Below are 18,743 nucleotides of genomic sequence, written 5' to 3'. Positions count from 1 at the left end.
GTGGAGGTCAGTGGCAGGGGATCCTTTGGAAGCACTGGCGCAGGAGAAGGAAAATAGTGTAGTCAGCTGAAAGGGATAAATAGCTCAAACTGATATTCCTCTAGTGAACTAATTCAGAAATATGAACTCAAGGTAACATCAGCACTGCTAAAGTAGTGGTATAAGACTATAGAGTGGTATTGATATCCCTTCTGAGTTCAGGAATAATTGAGGAAGACATACTTGGTGAAGTGAGGATAGAGTTCGTCAAAACCAGGTCCAAGATATGGACATAGCAAACACACCCCAAAACCTGAGGAGGCTAATGGAAGGCTGGAAGGGTGGAAATAAGATTAGGAGAGGAGGTGTGCGATCAAGAATAATGGAATGCTCCAGTTAATGAGGTAGCATGCAGTTAGAAGCATGTCACTCCAGAAGTGTTTAGGTACATGCATATGAGACAAGAGAGTGCATTCAACATCATTTCTATTCTTGCTCTTTGTGACTATATTTTTGGGACAATGCCTTCATCATATAATGTTTTAGAGACATTCTTAGGCATTGTCGAAGTGCATTGTTCAGATTTTACGTCCAAATTGGATTTGGACTTCTTTGCCAAAAGGCTGAAGAATGGATATCAGCTAAGAATGATTTTTCGTTAAAAACAACCAAGTCATTCAAGAGTAGTCATCAACAAAGTAAATAAAATATTGAAACTTATTTGAAACAGTTTGAAAATGACCCCATACGTTTGGATGTACCAACTCAAAGGGGTTTTAAGCACAATTGATGAAACTAGAGGGAAACGAACATGATGATGTTTACTAAATTGACAAGCTTCACAGGATAAAGAAGAAATGTGGTCATGATCCTTACTTGACTCTTCAACATAAATAGGTGGATGGCCAAGCGGAGAGTGCTACTACAAGGGAGAAAGGGAAAATTGAAGGGCTGAGACTGTCAACCTCATGCCTCATACCAATCATCCGATTCGTCTGGTGATCCTGAAAAATATAAATCCTTATTAGCCACAATTCCCAACACAAATTTGATTGTTGTTAACTTTACAATTGGAGAGATGATCATTGTATCAACACCTTTTGTTGAAAACAACTAATCTCGCTTCAGAGTGTTTACTGTCATCAAGTTCTTTGATCCTATAAACCCACTTATTATGTAAAGCTTTCTTCCCCAATGGTAGCTCAGTCAACTCCCATGTCTAATTGACTTAAGTGAGTTCATCTCGTTCTGCATAGTTGGCTCCCACTTGGACGAATTTTTATCCTGCAATGTTTCATTATAATACTCATGTTCACTACCATTAGACAATTGCCAATTGCATAGAAAGGGAAAATACTGTTGTGGAGCTACTATCCTTGGACTATTTTGAAGTCTGTTTTTCACATAATTTCTAGAAATATCTTCTAACTCAACATTATTCATCATTTTTTTTTTAACAAAAGTGACTCCATTTTTTGACTCTGAAACTGACATGTCCTTTTACATCATATCTTCATTAAGTATGACATTCCTTCTAATTATTTTCGCATTTTGATCATCCTAAAATCAATGACCAAACTCATCAATGCCTTACCCAATTAAAGTACATTTATTGAACTTCGAATCAGCTTTACTTCTTGCTTCAGAATCCATATGCGCATATGAAACACAACCAAACACTTTCAAATATGAAACCTTTGCCTCTTTGCTGCTCCAAGCCTCCTCTGGTAGTTGTGCATACAGGACCACAGTTAAATAATTAAGTATGCAGTCAGGTTTATTGCGTTAATTGAATTAACCCAAAACATCTTGGGAAAACTAGTGTGTATTTCCATGTGTCTGGCACATTCATTAAGTGTTTCCTTCATGCATATACAATGCCTTTTTTCTGCTGTGTCTTTGGAACAACCTTCTCCATTATGATCCCTTTAATAGCACCAAATTCTTTCAACTCCTTATTATCATACTCCCCTCTATTAACTCATCTCAATCATTTTATTTTCAAACATATCTCATTCTCTACCATGGCTATCCACTTCTTGAATGTATCAGAGAAATCAGATTTGTATTTCTAGATATAAACCCATGCTGTTCTTGTTGAGTCATCAATAGAGGTGATATAATGCAATGTCTCTAAGAGATGAGACTGGAGCAGGCCCTCACACATCTCCATGAAGCAATTCTGATCTTTCTACGTCGGTTGTTTTGCAACTTTTGAAAAGCTGACTTTCTTCTGTTTCCCGAAGATACAACTTTTACACACAGCCAAATTTATAGATTTCATACTTGATAGCTTTCCCTTCAACAACTGTATCTTCATCCCTTATTTTTACTCATATGACCAATCCTATGGTGCGATAGTTTTTAGTCTAAGCAGCTGTAACAACATTCTTTTGTTCGGTCATCATCATGTTAGGAGTGCCATTTCCACAGGCCACAACCATAGATTTGGTGATTTTCCATTTACCACCCACAATGTATTACATGCCCTGCTTCATCAAGCTACCCTACATGACTTCCCATTTTTGGGTTCAATAAAAGGATGGCCCTGAGGTTAGAACCCATTATTCTGCAGGACTGTCAACACTCAGAATCAAGACATCTTCAATTTCATCTATAGTTGTGACATTTGCAGATTCTTCATCACCTTTACTGTTGTTCTTGTTTGGTGTCCTACATTCTCTTCTTAGGTGTCACTTCTTGATTGATGTAATTTTTTTTTTTTTTGGTTAAAATTTTCCAATAGCTGGGTACTGATTCGTGGTTTTCTCACTTGGTGTTGATTCTTAGGTTTTCTCACTTGGTTTTCATTCCTGGGTTTCTTGTCTATATTTTCTTTATCTCTGTTCTATTTGCCTCTTCCAATTTCTTTTGAACTTATGATGCATCAGTTTCACAAGTATGTATTTCTTTTTGACAAAAAAGAAGAAGAAGTTGGTGCACATTAATGTTTGGATGACTCAAATGATCATTGGAATTTTGATATTGTAAATACAAAGACACGTGCTAGATCTTGAGAATGATAATTCTAGACTGTTTCATGATTCTAGTTCTTCAACTGGAAGACAAAATGATTATCTATTATGGAATATGCATGTGCCAATTATATTAACAAATAAGAACCTTTAAGCTTCCCCCCCTTTGATGGAAGGGAATGCATGGCTAGCTTAGCATGGAACTTAATGAAGAATGTCCTGAATTTTGCAGGGCTTAAAATCCCGTTTAGAAGGCAAAACTGATGGTGAAGACATGAGATGTGTTATCTGCATGCGTGGAGGAAAGCTCCTGTGAGTTACCTGATTTTAATTGGTTTCTTATATTTATCTCTGAGTATCTTATATAAATTTGCAACCGGCATGTTGTGACCTTTTGACCTTGTTATTAATTTTCTCCTCCAATTGTGTTTACCCACATGCTCCTTCCATGAGCAAATCTATTTCTATGTTAGACTTTTGACATCTTATATGTAATGCATCTACTCTTACATTGGATTGGACCTGCTTAACTGGGGTCCTGGGAGGAGTGGCTTTGGAGTTTGGATATGGACCTTTTGTTTAAAATATATTATTCTGTATTTTCTGGTATCTTGGAACTAATACTGTCTGCTGTCTGGTTTTGTATGCTTGAAGTTTGTTTAGTAAGGAGAAAAAATAAGTGAGATACTCTCTCTGCACTGTCAATAAATTTTTGATTGTTTAGTAAGAAGAGGAAAAATAAGTGAGATACTATCTGTGTACTTGGGTGTCTCTCTCTTTTTGATTTCAATAAAGCTTTATTACTTATCAAAAAAAAAAAAAAGCTTAAATTGTTAGGAAATGATGACGTTAATCGTTGAACCATTTTAGAGCACTCCTCCTCATGTGGGTTCCCAAATTCTCCCTTTATAATTGGGGCCCAAAACGTGAGATATTTAACCTTTTACTATGAAGCACGGGTGCGTTTCGGGATTCGGGTGCGGGTGCGGGTGCGGGAGCGGGTGCGGGACTCGGCAATTTTTGAAAAAGTAGGGTGCGAGTGCGGGTGCGGCGGGGTGCGGCGATTAAAAAATTATTAAAAATATTTTTATTTATATTTTTAATATATTGCTAAACATACATTTTTCACATTATATAAATATATACCAAATTTAAGAACAATGGTAAATAATAACTAGAATACAGAGAATAAGAGAGAGCCTAGCTGAAGAGTGAAGGTAGAGAGTGGGAGAGAGGCTCAAGAAAAATGAAGAGGGAGAGGGTTGGGTCTTGGTTTTTTTCCAAACGGTGTGTTTGCACCTCTTTTTTTTTTTTTTTTTTTTTCCAGCCATAAGCACCTGTTGTTGTTGTCGTTTTTTTTTTTTTTTTTTTTTTTTTTTTTGAATTTCGGCCGGTATCGGCCGGACCGATTTCACCCGATACGGACCGATTCGGCGTGAATCGGCCCGATTTCGCGCGCGTCGGCCCGAATCGGCGCCGTATCGGCGCGAATCGCGCCGAAAAAAATGATTTTTTATTGCCGGACGCGGCACGGACGCACAGGCAGCGGCGTCGCCTGCGCGTCGCCGCGTCCGGCCGCGTCCGACGCGGGTGCGGCGGCCCAAACGCCGCACCTGTGCTTCATAGACCTTTTAAGGTAGATAGGAGGCAAGATTCGCACTCAAGACCTCTTGTTTTGATATCATGATAATTTTTTTTTTTGATAGGTAATTAGAAAACTATTATAAATGAGAAAATACGGAAAAATACAAGTTGTTCATGATGATGAACATCAAGAAAAAATAAAACAGACAGCACAACAAAAGGAGTAATCAGGAAACTGAGCTAAGGGAAAACATAAACTCAGAGAGAGAAGAACAATCAGTAAAACCCCAACAACGAGACCACTCCAAAAGACTACGTTGGCATAAAACCTTTAACTCATCTAATGTTTTCTCATTATCCTCAAAGGAACAGCGATTTCGTTCCAACCACACAATCCACATTAAGCACCCTGGAACCAAATTTCAAATGTCCGAATTATGTTTCCCAAACCACTGATGCCAACAAGATAACAAACCCGCCATTGAATCTGGCATAACCCAATGAATACCAAAAGCCTGAAGCATAAAAGTCCATAGGGAATGAGTAACAGGACAATGAAGAAGAAGGTGGTTAACTGACTCCCCATCACCACAACACATACAACACCAAGAAGCCAACGGGCGACCCCTAAGCATAAGATTATCCAAAGTGAGGATCCAACCATGTGCAGCTGTCCACAAAAAGAACGCCACTTGCCTTGGAATCTTTGGTTTCCAAACACCTTTCCAAGGAAACAAAAAATTCGAATCACCCCGAATCGAATGGTAATATGACCGGATGTCAAACTTACCATCCCCTTCTAACAATGGTAACATGCCCATTATGGCTTGCCATATTAGATATTTGATTATTGTATCTTGCAACTGAGAAATTGATTTTTTTCCACCTGATAATATCTCTGTGATGTTGAGAGGCCCTCATTGCAAAGTTTCTGCTAATTTAATTTCATTTTATACATGATAATGACTAAGAATTATCAGTCCAGTTTTGAAGTCAACAATTTGGAATATGCTGAGCGTAAGTTGATAGTATCTGTAAAATAATTTTAAAAAGAGATCTGCAAGTGGCTTTCATCTATATCACTTTATGCTAGGCACTTGTACCTTTATGCTTAAACTTTGCATATTTTCTTCGCTACAATAGCAGAAGCTGTGATGGAAAAGGGTGCAAAAGGAGGTACCACCTGTCTTGTCTCAATCCTCCTCTGAATTTTGTCCCTCCTGGAGTATGGCATTGTGTTTGGTGTGTTAAAAAGAAGATGGAAATGGGCGTGCAGTCTGTCTCTAAAGAGGTTGAGTCCATCTGGGATGCCAGAGAGGTGGCTTTGGATGATGAAGGTATGCTGCAAAATACTCATGGTATTTGTTTAAATTTTTTAATCACTCCTTTTAAAGCACTTAATCAGTTCTTTGTACATAGCACGGGTAACTGGGTGTTTTTTTGGTAATAATGAGTTGGTCCCATGGTGCTAGTGTTGCAGAGGCAGAAGCAGTATTTTGTCAAATACCGTGGTCTTTCTCATGTTCACAACCGTTGGATTCCAGGAACACAGTTGCTTACTGCAGCTCCCAAACTTGTTGCAAAATTTAACATAAAAAACCAGGTTTAGTAACTCTTTATTTTCCTGTGGAAAAGAATATAATGCTATCATGATTGGTGATTTCTGTGATTTTAAATTTTATACGTATTTCAGATCCTCCGGGTAACAAGGTGGAAATCAGAGTGGACTGTGCCTCATCGTTTGCTAAAGAAAAGAATGCTATTATTTCCAAAGCAATCTGATGAATCTTGCGATGGAGACTATGACAACAATTCAGATTGTCGTTATGAATGGCTTGTGAAATGGACTGGTCTTGGTTATGAACATGCTACATGGGAGTTGGACAATGCGACATTTTTCATGTCGCCTGAATCTTCGCAGCTCATAAGCGATTATGAAAGCCGTCATAAGAAGTCAGAAAGTCTGTCAAGTGCATATAAAGCAGATGAGGTGCCTCTGATTATGTGGATAAATATACAATATACAATATATTATCTATGGTTATCTCTAATTACAATTTTCTCTTTCTTGCATCTTTTTAGATCATCACCTTAATTTTGGATTCATTTCCATGGGCATTATATTCATGTTTGCCGGTAAAACTAGGGCTTAAAATTAATGTGTATGTGTTTTATTTTTATATTCAATTTAATGTGCAAGTTCCATTTTTGCATAGGATTTTTTTCAATGCTGTCTCTTACTGTTCATATGTTATGATATGAATATACCACACTAATTTATTATTTATGGATGATGACCCCTCTCCATCTATCCAAAATTTAACATGTGCATTGGAACACTCAAACATGTTTAATAAGCATTAGTTGACGTTCGGAGGACAACAATTTGCCTTTTCAACCTTCATGTTTCTTGTCAATATGCAGAAGTTTCACTAGATAAAATATGTGATGTGCCAACAAAGAAGGAACAAAGTTTTTCTCCAAACTAGTTTGGAGAGAAACCCTTCAAGTTCATCATTTATCTTTATATTAAGTGTGAATTTTGAAAATCTAACCGATGGATTTTATATTCTTATTATATCCTTCATGCTTGCAAATTTCAAGAAAATCAAAGATCAATTGCTATATCATCAGATAAATGTTAAATTTTCAAATTTTTGTGATCTAAAATTGTGTATAAAAAATAAATTTATTGATCAAATAGTAAATAACATATAATTTTAATGAATTTTGATTTGCATGTTAAGAACATAAGGAATATGAAATTCGGCGGTTAGATTTTTAAAATTCACAAAAAAAAAGATATATGAGAAGTTTGAAGAGTTTCTCTCTAAACTAGTTAGGAGAGAAACTTTGTTAACAAAGAATTCAATCAAAATTTGGATCATTAATCTTTCCGAAAGTGTGCTTATCGTATGCCTAGAGATATATTGCCAAACCTGAGAGTCTAATTTGCATCATAGGGTGTTCAAAAGAAATTGTTTGGACTTGCTTTAATGATTTCATATTTTCACATTGAATCAGACATGATTCAGTTGGTTGAAGGAAATAATTTTTATAAATCTTTAGGAAATCAGATTTGTGGCTGATTAAAACATGAAGGAGCCCTTAGCTCAACTTTAAAGTACTACAGTAACATAAATAGTACTTTTTCCTATTGTAAGTTATTTGTATTCCAGCATTGACCTGGTACATAGGTAAATTACTAGGGAAATCATTCTATAGGTGATTAGAAAAAACAGTCATCAGTCAGTGATTAAGTAGTTATAATGAATTGTCAGACTTCTAGTAGCTGCTAAATTTGTTTATGGTGTGTCTCTAGCCTAAAATCAATTACACATTATTTTTAAGTTGAGTATTGAAGTAGAAGAGAAAACTACAAGATTTAGGGCATACCCCCACCACTACAGAAACAAAGAAGGGAAGTTGACGACTGGTAAAACACTGCCAGTACTACAGTCACATAAAACAAGAAACAGCAAAACTGCTGAACTGCCAAAAGATCTGGCTGAGGAAAAAAGTAAAGCTGAACTGCAATAAGTTTAGAAATAACTTGAAATCTTCTAAAAGATCTAAAACAAGATTCAAACTGCCCCTGAAGTTTTGTATGAATTTTCCCGAAATGCCAATAAAGTGATAGGTAGTAATAAGAAGCTCAATACAGTAATGAGGGAAAGGGAAATGAATGCCCTTTTCAACATGGCTTCAGTTTGAGCCACTTCTCTGCTCTCTTTCTTCTTAGGCATTTCACAGTGTTACATTTTCTACTTTCTGCAGTTCTTGTTGAGGATAAACATTTTTTTGGTTAAGTAACTAAAATTTTATTGAAAACAAAATAAACCCTAGTGTACTGGAAATTTACTATGGGAACAATACAATCAAGGACCCAATATACAATGATCCAACAACTCAGAAATAGAAAAACAAGAAAATGTTGGTAAAGCTAAACTCCACTCAAGTAAAGTATTAAAGAAGAAAGACTTAATCTCAAGAATAGAATGTTCACATCCCTCAAAGCTTCTAACATTCAGTTTCCTCCGTATAGACCGCATTATGCAATGTGGCACAAACCTCCATAAAGCTATATTGCGATGTCGGCTAAACCTGCCCTGCTATGATTCAAACACCTTAAGCATAACCCAATGGATTCCAAACAAGCTAAACACCATTGTCTACAACTCATATGCTATATGGCAGTGAAGAAGGAGATGATCCATTGATTCCTCGTACTGCTTGCACATACAACACCAATCTATGATCATAATTGTCCTCTTCCAGGGAATATCTATAGAAAGGATCTTACCCAAAGCAGCAGGCCAAGAAAAGAATGCCACCCTAGGAGGGACCTTTGCTTGCCACACCATTTTTCAAGGGAATGACTAGACAGAAGAAGGGAATAAAGAGTGATAATATCCACGAACCTCAAAGCCTCTACTCTTAGCCGGCTTCCAACAAATTTTATCACAACCTTTACCTAACACCTCCCTGGAATAAATCATGTCCATAAACGAAGCCAAAGATTCTAATTCCCAATCATGCACTAGACGAGAGAACTGTACATCCCAATAAGGTCTCCCATTAGAGAAACACATAATCTTTGCTACTGAAGCCTCCCTAGCCCGAATAATACAGTAAAACTCTGGAAAAGCGTCCTTAAGAGGATAATCTCCATGCCACACATCTTGTCAGAACTTGAATCTAGTACCATCACCCACATCATGCTAGAACTTGATGAACATTTTATTTTATGTTCAATGCTAGTATGAGAATATGACTCAGGTATGAGATGGAAAGCTTTACTTCAAACTGGTGAATGTTTGTATAGTTCTTTACGCGCGGATTATACATTATCGTTTATGCTTTATCATTTTGTTTTAAACAATTTGCTGGTACTGCAGGAAGAGAAAGGTACCATATGTGAATTGTCAGAGTTATCATTTGGAGGTTCACCTGGAGAACATAGCCGCCATCTAAGTTTTGTGAACAAGCTTCGTGAGCAATGGCATAAAGGTCAGAATGCAATTGTTGTAGACGACCATCCAGAGCAGGTAAATACTTCTTATATCCAGTTCCTTGTTAATTTTCCTTACTGATTTTTATGTGTCAAGGGCTGCTGCTTGATAAATAGTTTTAGACTGTTAATTGGTTTCTCATCCTTGTTCTCTTTAGTTATTTACCGTTTATGGATGCTAGTAATATAGTTCTATGGCGACTTATGTAAATCTCCGTTAGATTGTATAATGTCAGATGGAGAGACAAGTACATCTTCTAATTCTCTAAAAGGATAGCAACCCAATAACAAGATATACTAGGATTTTTTTTCCCCTTTGGTCAGTTTTTGCTTACAATTTCGCTATGCAGCCCAAAAAGCAAACATATTAGTTAAGTAGTATCTTGAGTCTTAGAGACTTGAGTTCACTGAAGGGACTTGAGTCGCTACGACTCGAGTTCTAAGAGGTGGCAAAACTGATGTGGACGAAAATTCACGTAAGCACAAACCCCTTTCAAATCTCACCTGCAAACCCAACAAAAAACTTGCGCCACCACCTGGATTCCCACTGCCACCATGAATAGAACCTTCACCATCCCTGATCAGTGAACCTCATAGCCTCCTCCTCATAAATACGCTACCCACTTGCTGCCTAGAGTCCCATAGGTACCAGATTGGAGAGAGAGAGAGGGGGGGGGGGGAAGTTCATTGGCTTCGATATGGGGTTTTGACCAAGAGAGATAGGGAACGAGACAGCAAGAGAGAACCACCTTGGTAGTGGCTCATTGTGTTTGTGCTCAAGCTCAATGAGTGAGCTTTGGCCTTGGAGGCCTGATTTGGGCTTGATCTGGAGAGAAAACTAGAGAGAAGAAGAAAGGATCGGCAACTTCTCTTGTTTTAGGCAGAGTTTCTCTTGGTTTTCTTTAACGAAATTGAGTCCTAGAGATTCGAGTTCCACTTGAATTTTTTGTCAACGTTAGTTTTGCCACCTCTTAGAATTTGAGTCTCTAAGACTCAATATGCTACTTAACTAATATGTTTGCCTTTTGGGCTACATAATGAAAATGTTTGCAAAAATGGGCCGAAGGGCAAAAAACTCTAGATATACTATGCCAAATAGGAATCCACTAATTATTATGATGGTCCATGAACTCCATCTGGCAAACCATTAGATGGCATATAGTTAGGTTTCTAATAGTTGTTTGTCATTAATGGAATTATTTTAGGATATTTTTGTTGAGTAAAAAACTTTATGATGACTTTAGTGGAAATGTATGCTAATAGTATTCATACGTGCACGCACACATCTTTGTGAGATCATCTCTGCATATATGGTGATTATATTTTACTTACAAAGCCCTAGCAAGATAAATTTTCATCTCCTATGTGTATCTTTGTAACATACATTGTGATGAGCGATGATATGTTAGATATGCATGCATCTCAATGGATGACCTCTTAAAATAATAATCAAGTGATTAAATTCACCATTTCTTAACACTTAGAACTTTCAGTGCAATCGGTAATTTATCATGATATTAGAGCAGGTGGTCTTGGGTTCGAACTCTATCTTTGCTATGCCTCCCATTTAAAAAGTTCAAATCCCATGTGTTGGGCCCTACTTACTAAGGAAGAGTTTGGGTCCACATGCCACCGGGGAGGGGGGGGGGGGTTAGTGGTTAAATGATTAAATTCACATTCTCAATTTCCTAAAATTTAAACGTTTGGGACAATTAATAATTTAACATGACCTTCCTAATTTATCAATAATTTTAAGTAGTTTAAAAATTTAACAATAAAATAAAGCACAGTAATTTAAAACATTATATCATGCAACCCTGATGAGTTACATTTTAGTGTATTGTATTTTTATGCAATATGTTTCTTAATCTTCTTTTTCAGTTGGGGCTGAATCTATTCCTTATCTGGAGATCTTCATTTGTATGCAGTGCCTGTATGTGTTTATACAGTTCTCGATGCTATATTTTGATGTTGAGGTCTCCAATGCTCAGAATTACATCATGTAGATCATGACATCAACATCAATTGACCAATTGCGATATTTCTCTTTTCAGGAGCAGGCTGTGAAGGTGATCTTGTTTATATTATCCTTGCATCTTGATGTACAGAAGCCTTTTTTGGTCATCTCAACTTCCACTGCTCTTTCTGTCTGGGAAGCTGAGTTTTTGCATTTGGCACCATCTGCCAACATTGTAGTTTATTATGGGAACAGAGATGTCCGAAGTAGCATCAGATCATTGGAGTTCTACAATGAAGGTGGTGGGATAATGTTTAGTGTATTATTATCATCTGCAGATGTGGTTGTTGAGGTACTCTTATTTTACATAATAGTATTATGCCTTCAAGTAATGAGTGTGCAGATCAAAAAGCTTAAGTTTTCCAGAACAGAATCAATATTCTTGGATGAGTTGTTATGTGACTGTTAATTTCTTAATTTGTTGCTCTCTCTCGGCAATAGATGCTGTTTTCAAAGTGGAAGTTGGTTGTGTTTATTCTGGGTTCTCTAATTGTAGAAGTGGTTCCAAAGAATTAAAAGTATCATGTTCATTTGTCCTTTATTTTGATACGCAGGATTTACAAGTGTTAGAATGTATAGAATGGGAAGCAATAATAATTGACAAGTGCCAACGCTCCAAAATGTCAAAGCATTTTGAACAAATTAGGATGCTAGCTGCCAATATGAGGCTTCTTCTCATTAGTGGTCAAATCAAGGTACACATATCTATAACAAACATTTTCTGCTATGCTAGCTCAAATTAACTGATTTTACTGCGGCAATTTTCAGGATTGCCAGAGTGATTATCTCAATTTGCTTTCCCTCCTTGATTCTGGCTTTAACGGGTTAAACAGTGATAATATGGTGATTGACTCTAGTATTGATATTTCCCTATTAAAGGAAAGAGTAGCACAGTACATTGCATCTGAATGCAAGTCAGGCTCTCCTAGATTTGTAGAGTACTGGGTCCCTGTCCAGCTTTCCAATGTGCAACTTGAGCAGTATTGTGCTTCTCTGCTCTCAAACTCAATGTTTCTTTCTTCATGTTTGAAGAGTGAGCCAGTTGATGTGCTTCGTGACATTACCGTTTCAGCTAGAAAGGTTACTCCTAACCAGACAACAGCACATGATTTTTTCTGCTTCACCATGATTTTTACCCCTTTCAAATGCTGTGTTATGCACTCTAATTACTTTAACTGCTATATTTACCATGGCTCAATTTTGATATGTCTGTTCTTGGTGTTTATTTGCAGTGCTGTGACCATCCCAATCTTCTGGATCAGTTTGTCACAAATATAGAAGAGAATCTGGATGTTGGAATAAAAGCAAGCGGAAAATTAAAAGCACTTGATAAAATCCTTTTGGAGATTAGAAATCGGGGTCTCAGAGTTTTGATCCTATTCCAGGTAGCCTGCCTAATTGTGCTGATATATATATAATTCGCCAAGAAATTATTATTGTTCTTTTCCTACTTCAACAGCATCCTCAATAGTGCCAAGAGTCTGATATGTTTCATGATTGCCTTCCATTTTAAGTAATATGTGTACACACCATCCTGTCTAGCAATGTTACTTTTATCGATATGTACCCTCCAGGTCCTATGTTGGTTAAAAGCAAGTATTATCTTTTTGAGAAAATGATGGTTTCTTTCAGAGTTAGCTAATGCTATGTCTCTTACGATAACTATAGGAAAGGGACTAAAAAAAAGAAGAAATCTTTTTCAACTTGTAAAGGGTCTTGGTGTAGGCTTGAGCGTCAAATCATCAAACCAACATTTCTAGATTTGATGTAAGTTTGATATGTAACTGTTTTTCTCTCTCATGTGTAATTAAAACTTTTATATTGCCTTTGGCCAAATTATTAGAAGAGTTTCTAAAAACACGGGCTAATTTGGGTAACTCCCATTTATGTTGATAGGTGTTTGACAACTTCATGTGTGTTCTTTCGTTATTGAATTCCCTTAATGAACTAGTGTGGTATCTCTAGTTTCCTATCAATTTCTATATAAGTAATTAGCTTCTTATTCAATCAATCTCTGATGAGAGTGCTCCTAACCTTGCTACCTTTAAAAAAACTATGTTATCATCACAGTTTCTGATTTGAATTTACTCTGATTTAGTTTATGTATACACACACCAACACACATTAAAGATCATTCTGTTTTGTATATTATTTATTGATTTGGGGTTGAGAAAGACATATTGTTCTCATTTTAAGGTTTACAATATGACAGTCAATTGGAGGTTCAGGACGGTATTCTATTGGAGACATTCTGGATGACTTTGTCTATCAAAGATTTGGTGGGGACTCATATGTACGAATAGATGGTAGAGGGTATGCCCATTCAAAGAAGCAAGCTGCTCTAAACATGTTTAATGACAAAGAGAATGGAAAATTTGTGTTCTTGATTGAAAATCGTGCTTGTCTCCCAAGCATTAAACTTTCATCAGTGGACACTGTTATACTATTTGGCAGTGATTGGGACCCACAGAATGATTTAAGGGCGCTACATAGGATCTCTATCAGTTCACAGTTTGAACAGTTAAAAGTATTCCGTTTATATTCATCATGTACTGTGGAAGAAAAAATTTTGATACTTGCAAAGGAGGGTATGGCTCTTGATAGCAATATACACTCAATAAGCTCGCATACTTGTCATTCACTGCTAAATTGGGGTGCTCCCTATCTATTCAATAAGCTTGATGACTTCCATGGTTGTAATTCCTCAGACACAGGTTCAAACATGTCATCTGAACAGTCACTTTTAGATGATGTACTCTGTGAGTTGTTAACCCAATTGCCTAACGGTGGTGACAACAGTGACCCAAGTAACTACTCAATTATTTTAAAAGTACAGGAGGGTGGAGTGTATGCCAGAAATCTTTCATTACTTGGTGAGAGGAAAATGCAGTTTGTGGACAATGAATCACCTTCTATTTTCTGGACAAATCTGCTTGAAGGAAGGAGTCCACAGTGGAAATTTTTGTCTAGGCCATCCAAGAGGACCCGAAGAAAAGTTCAATATCTTCATGACTCACCAAAAGAATCTGAATTTGAAAATGGTGTTGTCACTAAGAAGAGCAGGAAAATGTTCAACAACACAGTTGATACTGTAAAATCCAAATCAAGATTGAAGGACAAAAGAAAATTAGTTACAAAAAAAAATACAGTCAAATTAGCTGGTACTACTGAATTTCTTTAGCTGCAATAGTTGGTCATCGTATATTTTGTTTCAAAAGGTCCCCTGTATATGGTTTTAATAAATCCAAAATTCTTATAGAGAAAAAAAGAAGAAATTAAAAAAAAAAAAGGATTTCAAGAAACTTTATCTTTCTATGGTGGTATTTGCAATCAATCGGTAATGTATTTAGTTTTGATGTTTACAGAGAACATGGGTGGCATAAATCAGGACAATGATTCTCCAACTGAACCTCCTGTGGCTATTAATGTTGCAAGAGTACCTGAAATTGACATGGTTGAAACCAGGAAACAAGAAATTCAGATTGATGTGTGGAAGACTACTCAATTCTCGCCAAAGCTGGAGATGTCAAAACTTTGTGAAATTCTACTGCTTCCAGTATGTTCTTTCTATGCTTTGTTGTATCCTTTTTAGTTCAAATACAAACACACTAATTTTTCTATTTGGGACCTGCTTTGCCAAGCCTCTGATTAGCTCATTTGTCCTTTTCATGCATCATGAATGCTCAATTTCCAATTGATTGGTGGCAAATATCTTAGTTAACATAATAGAACTTCAATTCTCATTACTCTATGGAAGGAGCTACTTGCCTACTCCTAAGTTCTGATGAACTTAATCTTTGGCAAGCATGAAATGTAAGGCCAAGACAAATAATCTATGCTGAGCTTGGTACATTATGGGTCCTGCAACAATGGTGAGATAATAATGAACAGACTGCAGTGCATTGGCTTGTCTCTCCATCTATTCTCCCAACTAAAGGGATTAAACTGATGAAAAATATCTTCAATGGAAAGTCAGAAATTATATGCAAGAATCACTCTAAGATTCATAACCATACTGCTAAGCTAGAATAACCGCGTAATCTGAAATTATTTCTTAGTTACAGCAGCAGCTGAGTGTTTGATGATATTTGTTAATCATTTTGTGTTGTTGTAGCTCTTTCATAATGGGACATGCAAGTATGCTAAATTAGTTTCTATGGATTCTTCAAAGTGATCTATATAGATTGGTATTGTCTTTGGATCAGTTCTACTTTGTTTCACTAAGCTCTTCTAATTACTTAGAGCTGTGCTTAGCAAACAGAACTATGATGTGCCAGATTTGTGTGGTCACTCTAACTAGCATGCACATTCCATTTCCATGGTGGCAGTCTTAGTTTGATATACATGCTTCACATGCCTAATTGGAGCACTTAAAGATTGATCTAAGTAACAAAATGCAAGCCACAACTGTGCTTATACCCAAAAGGACTAGTCAAGTTACAATTGAGGCTGCTTGTAACCTCTTGTAAACCCAAGATTAGCCTAGTAAACACGATGCCCCTGTCAAGGTCCATGTTGTGTTGTAGTGCCCTCGATTCACATGGCGGTACTAGATTTGCTTTGATACCATTTATAATGACCCAAAAAAAGCTCTAGCCACATTTGTGCTTTTACCCCCAAAACCAATCCACACAATTTGGGGTATCATAATCTGCTTGTAGAATTAGCACATAGAGGTACTCATCCATGCACCTACAACATTGTTACTGGCGTGAACCTTGACAATTGCAATCCAGGCTATATAATACATGGTGGTTTGACTGCACAACTACTTAATATATACATCTATCTACTAGTAGAGAGAGATTGCAACTTCATTTTTAGATTGAAAGTGTTACCTGTGCAATGGACATGAATATATTTTCATAATATATTTTTATATAAGCTGATGTTTGTGATACATTATGACATGCTATGGTTTTATATGCAGGAGAATATCAAGGACACTGCTCTAAGGTTTCTCAAGTACATGAAGAAAAAATTTGATGTTAGCTGGAAAGAAATTTCTACCTTACAGGCCTATCAGATATCGCTGGTTAGATGCAAGCTTCATACTTATGCTACTTTTCACCATTTAGTGCCTAACTGTTTCTTCACAACTTTAAATGAATCATTAATTGGTCTTAATGAGAAATACAGAAAATATGATTGCAGAATTTAATTTATTTGGTTTAATCATCATTTTAATTGTTTATGCCACTGCTAGGTCATATATGACACATGATGTGGTTCATTAACCGAACAGAGAAAAAATTAACTGAATCTTAATCTTCTTGGACATCAATGGTGAATCTTGAATGATTGTCATGCATTCATCCAGCAAGCGTGCATTTATTTTAAAAAAAGAAAGAAATAAGAGAATGATTGTCATGCACTTCCAAAAACCTAATAATGTTGGAAAAACCAAAACGGATGCAACAACAAAAATTGGAAGGGTATAAAATAAAAAGATAGATAATTTAGAAGTCAGCACCTCAAACTTGCTTGGAGTATGATGCTGGTGGAAAGCAACAAGAAACAGAAAACATCCATCTCAAGAAAAAACCCTTGAATCCATAAGGAGAATTTCCTGGAATCAACCAAAAAGAAATGAGAAAATCTCTCTGAAATTGTATTAAGCCAATTCTAATTTGCCGAGGAGGCTACAACCACGATATTAATACTAAAGAAATCTCAGGGAGGCTAGGAGACCCTCAGGAAAGCCACAAGAAACAAAACATGTCTGTCTCAATAAACTAATCCTTAAATCCACAAAGGGTTCCTTGAATCTACAAGAATAAATACTTGAAACCCACCAAAAAGAAAATTAGAAAATCTATCTGAAATCACATTAAGCAAGTAAAGACGATGATGCCACAACCACAATATAAATAGTAAAGAAATCCTAGGGTGGCTAGGAGACCCTTAGGTACCCTAAGTCATGTTAAGCATGAAGTCAAAAGTGAGCCCATATAGGCTAACCCTAGCTCTTGTATATGCTCTACTAGCGTAATCAACAATTGAGAATGCAGTGAAGATGTAGCCTCTCGGGCTTTATCCCTTGGACCGAACTCATATCTCTTGTGCTATTCTCTCTTACTTGCTTCTGGTTCTCTAAATTATTCTATTCTTGTCTTTCAAATGTGTTGATTCCAGAAAACCAAGGTGTTAAATCCTGGGTTTCAATCATGCTTGGTGTTGATTCCAAGCAACCGTTAAGTGCCTGTGCCTAGGTTCTATATATTTTTCTCTTTTATCCTCTTGATGCTAAATTCAAGCAAACCCTAGGTGATTCCTAAGTCCTATCCCTTTATTTTCTTCTTATTGTGTTTCCCAAATAAAAGCCTCATCCTAGAGTCTATTTGTCTTGCATCACTTTGGGAAACGTCCTGGGATGGACATGACCTCATTTTGAGTTTTAGATTGAAATTCTAACAAAAAATAAAATTGCTATAAATAACAAATTTGACTAAACGGAAGCATAAACAAAGTAATTTGCTTGAAAGCAACATAGCTCATTGTCGTACGATGATGAGATTTGATCCTAATGGTGATCCCTTCAGGTCACTAGATTTCATGGGATTCTGTTGTTTGCTCTGATGATTTCTACTAGTTGTCCAAACTTGTTGCGTGTTGACTTTTGGTTGTCTCTCTATTCAAGGAAATTTTGTGTTGTTAGTTCTACACTAAGTAAAAGAGTAAATGTAGAGTTTGCTCTTGCGGTTGGTTGGAGTCAATACCAAACCCTTGGAAAAATTCCAAGAGAAATTTTATTTATCAAAGACTTCTAAATTGTGGAGTACAAGATTGTGCTTATTAGAACTATCCAACCCACACCCAGACTTGACAAACCTGATGAACTAGAGTTGCTTGACTGAAATCAGTCTAATATGAGCAGTGGATTGGTTGATGGCGGGTGAAAATCATCAAAACCTGATCACATTGGGTCAAGTGCGGGTTTCCTGTCCAGAAATCCGACTCTAACCTGACCTATCTGATTATATGTCGTTCGTGGCCCTCTGCCTCTTTTCCATTCTTTGCTGTTCGAGATCTAGGGTGATTCAACTAAATTCTTGCCATATCTGAAAAATTTCTCATAGGATTTCACAAGATTTTTGCTAGATCGGGAGAGATCTTCACCAATTTGATGAGATCTCCACCATGTGCTGCCATTGAGGAGAACGACTGGTTCAACTGA

General features: G+C 36.7%; 1 protein-coding gene across 8 annotated transcripts in view; it reads left to right on the top strand.

The window, feature by feature from the left end:
* LOC142611044 (uncharacterized) overlaps positions 1-18,743 on the top strand; it is a 30,924-nt gene that overhangs the window by 5,828 nt on the left and 6,353 nt on the right. For 5 of the 8 annotated variants that reach the window (XM_075783051.1, XM_075783052.1, XM_075783054.1 and 2 more), the window contains exons 5-16: positions 3,187-3,266; positions 5,682-5,875; positions 6,011-6,141; positions 6,232-6,528; positions 9,437-9,586; positions 11,604-11,858; positions 12,121-12,261; positions 12,335-12,646; positions 12,799-12,951; positions 13,779-14,727; positions 14,932-15,122; positions 16,497-16,601. In XM_075783051.1, coding sequence (XP_075639166.1) covers positions 3,187-3,266; positions 5,682-5,875; positions 6,011-6,141; positions 6,232-6,528; positions 9,437-9,586; positions 11,604-11,858; positions 12,121-12,261; positions 12,335-12,646; positions 12,799-12,951; positions 13,779-14,727; positions 14,932-15,122; positions 16,497-16,601 — 2,958 coding nt within the window. Of the gene's footprint in view, positions 1-3,186; positions 3,267-5,681; positions 5,876-6,010; positions 6,142-6,231; positions 6,529-9,436; positions 9,587-11,603; positions 11,859-12,120; positions 12,262-12,334; positions 12,647-12,798; positions 12,952-13,778; positions 14,728-14,931; positions 15,123-16,496; positions 16,602-18,743 lie in introns of those variants that run through there. The other 3 variants (XM_075783053.1, XM_075783056.1, XM_075783057.1) reach the window with 2 other exon arrangements.

Source organism: Castanea sativa, chromosome 9 (genome assembly GCF_040712315.1).
Source record: "Castanea sativa cultivar Marrone di Chiusa Pesio chromosome 9, ASM4071231v1".
Classification (NCBI taxonomy): domain Eukaryota; kingdom Viridiplantae; phylum Streptophyta; class Magnoliopsida; order Fagales; family Fagaceae; genus Castanea; species Castanea sativa.
This window is presented reverse-complemented; position numbering and strand designations above follow the sequence as displayed.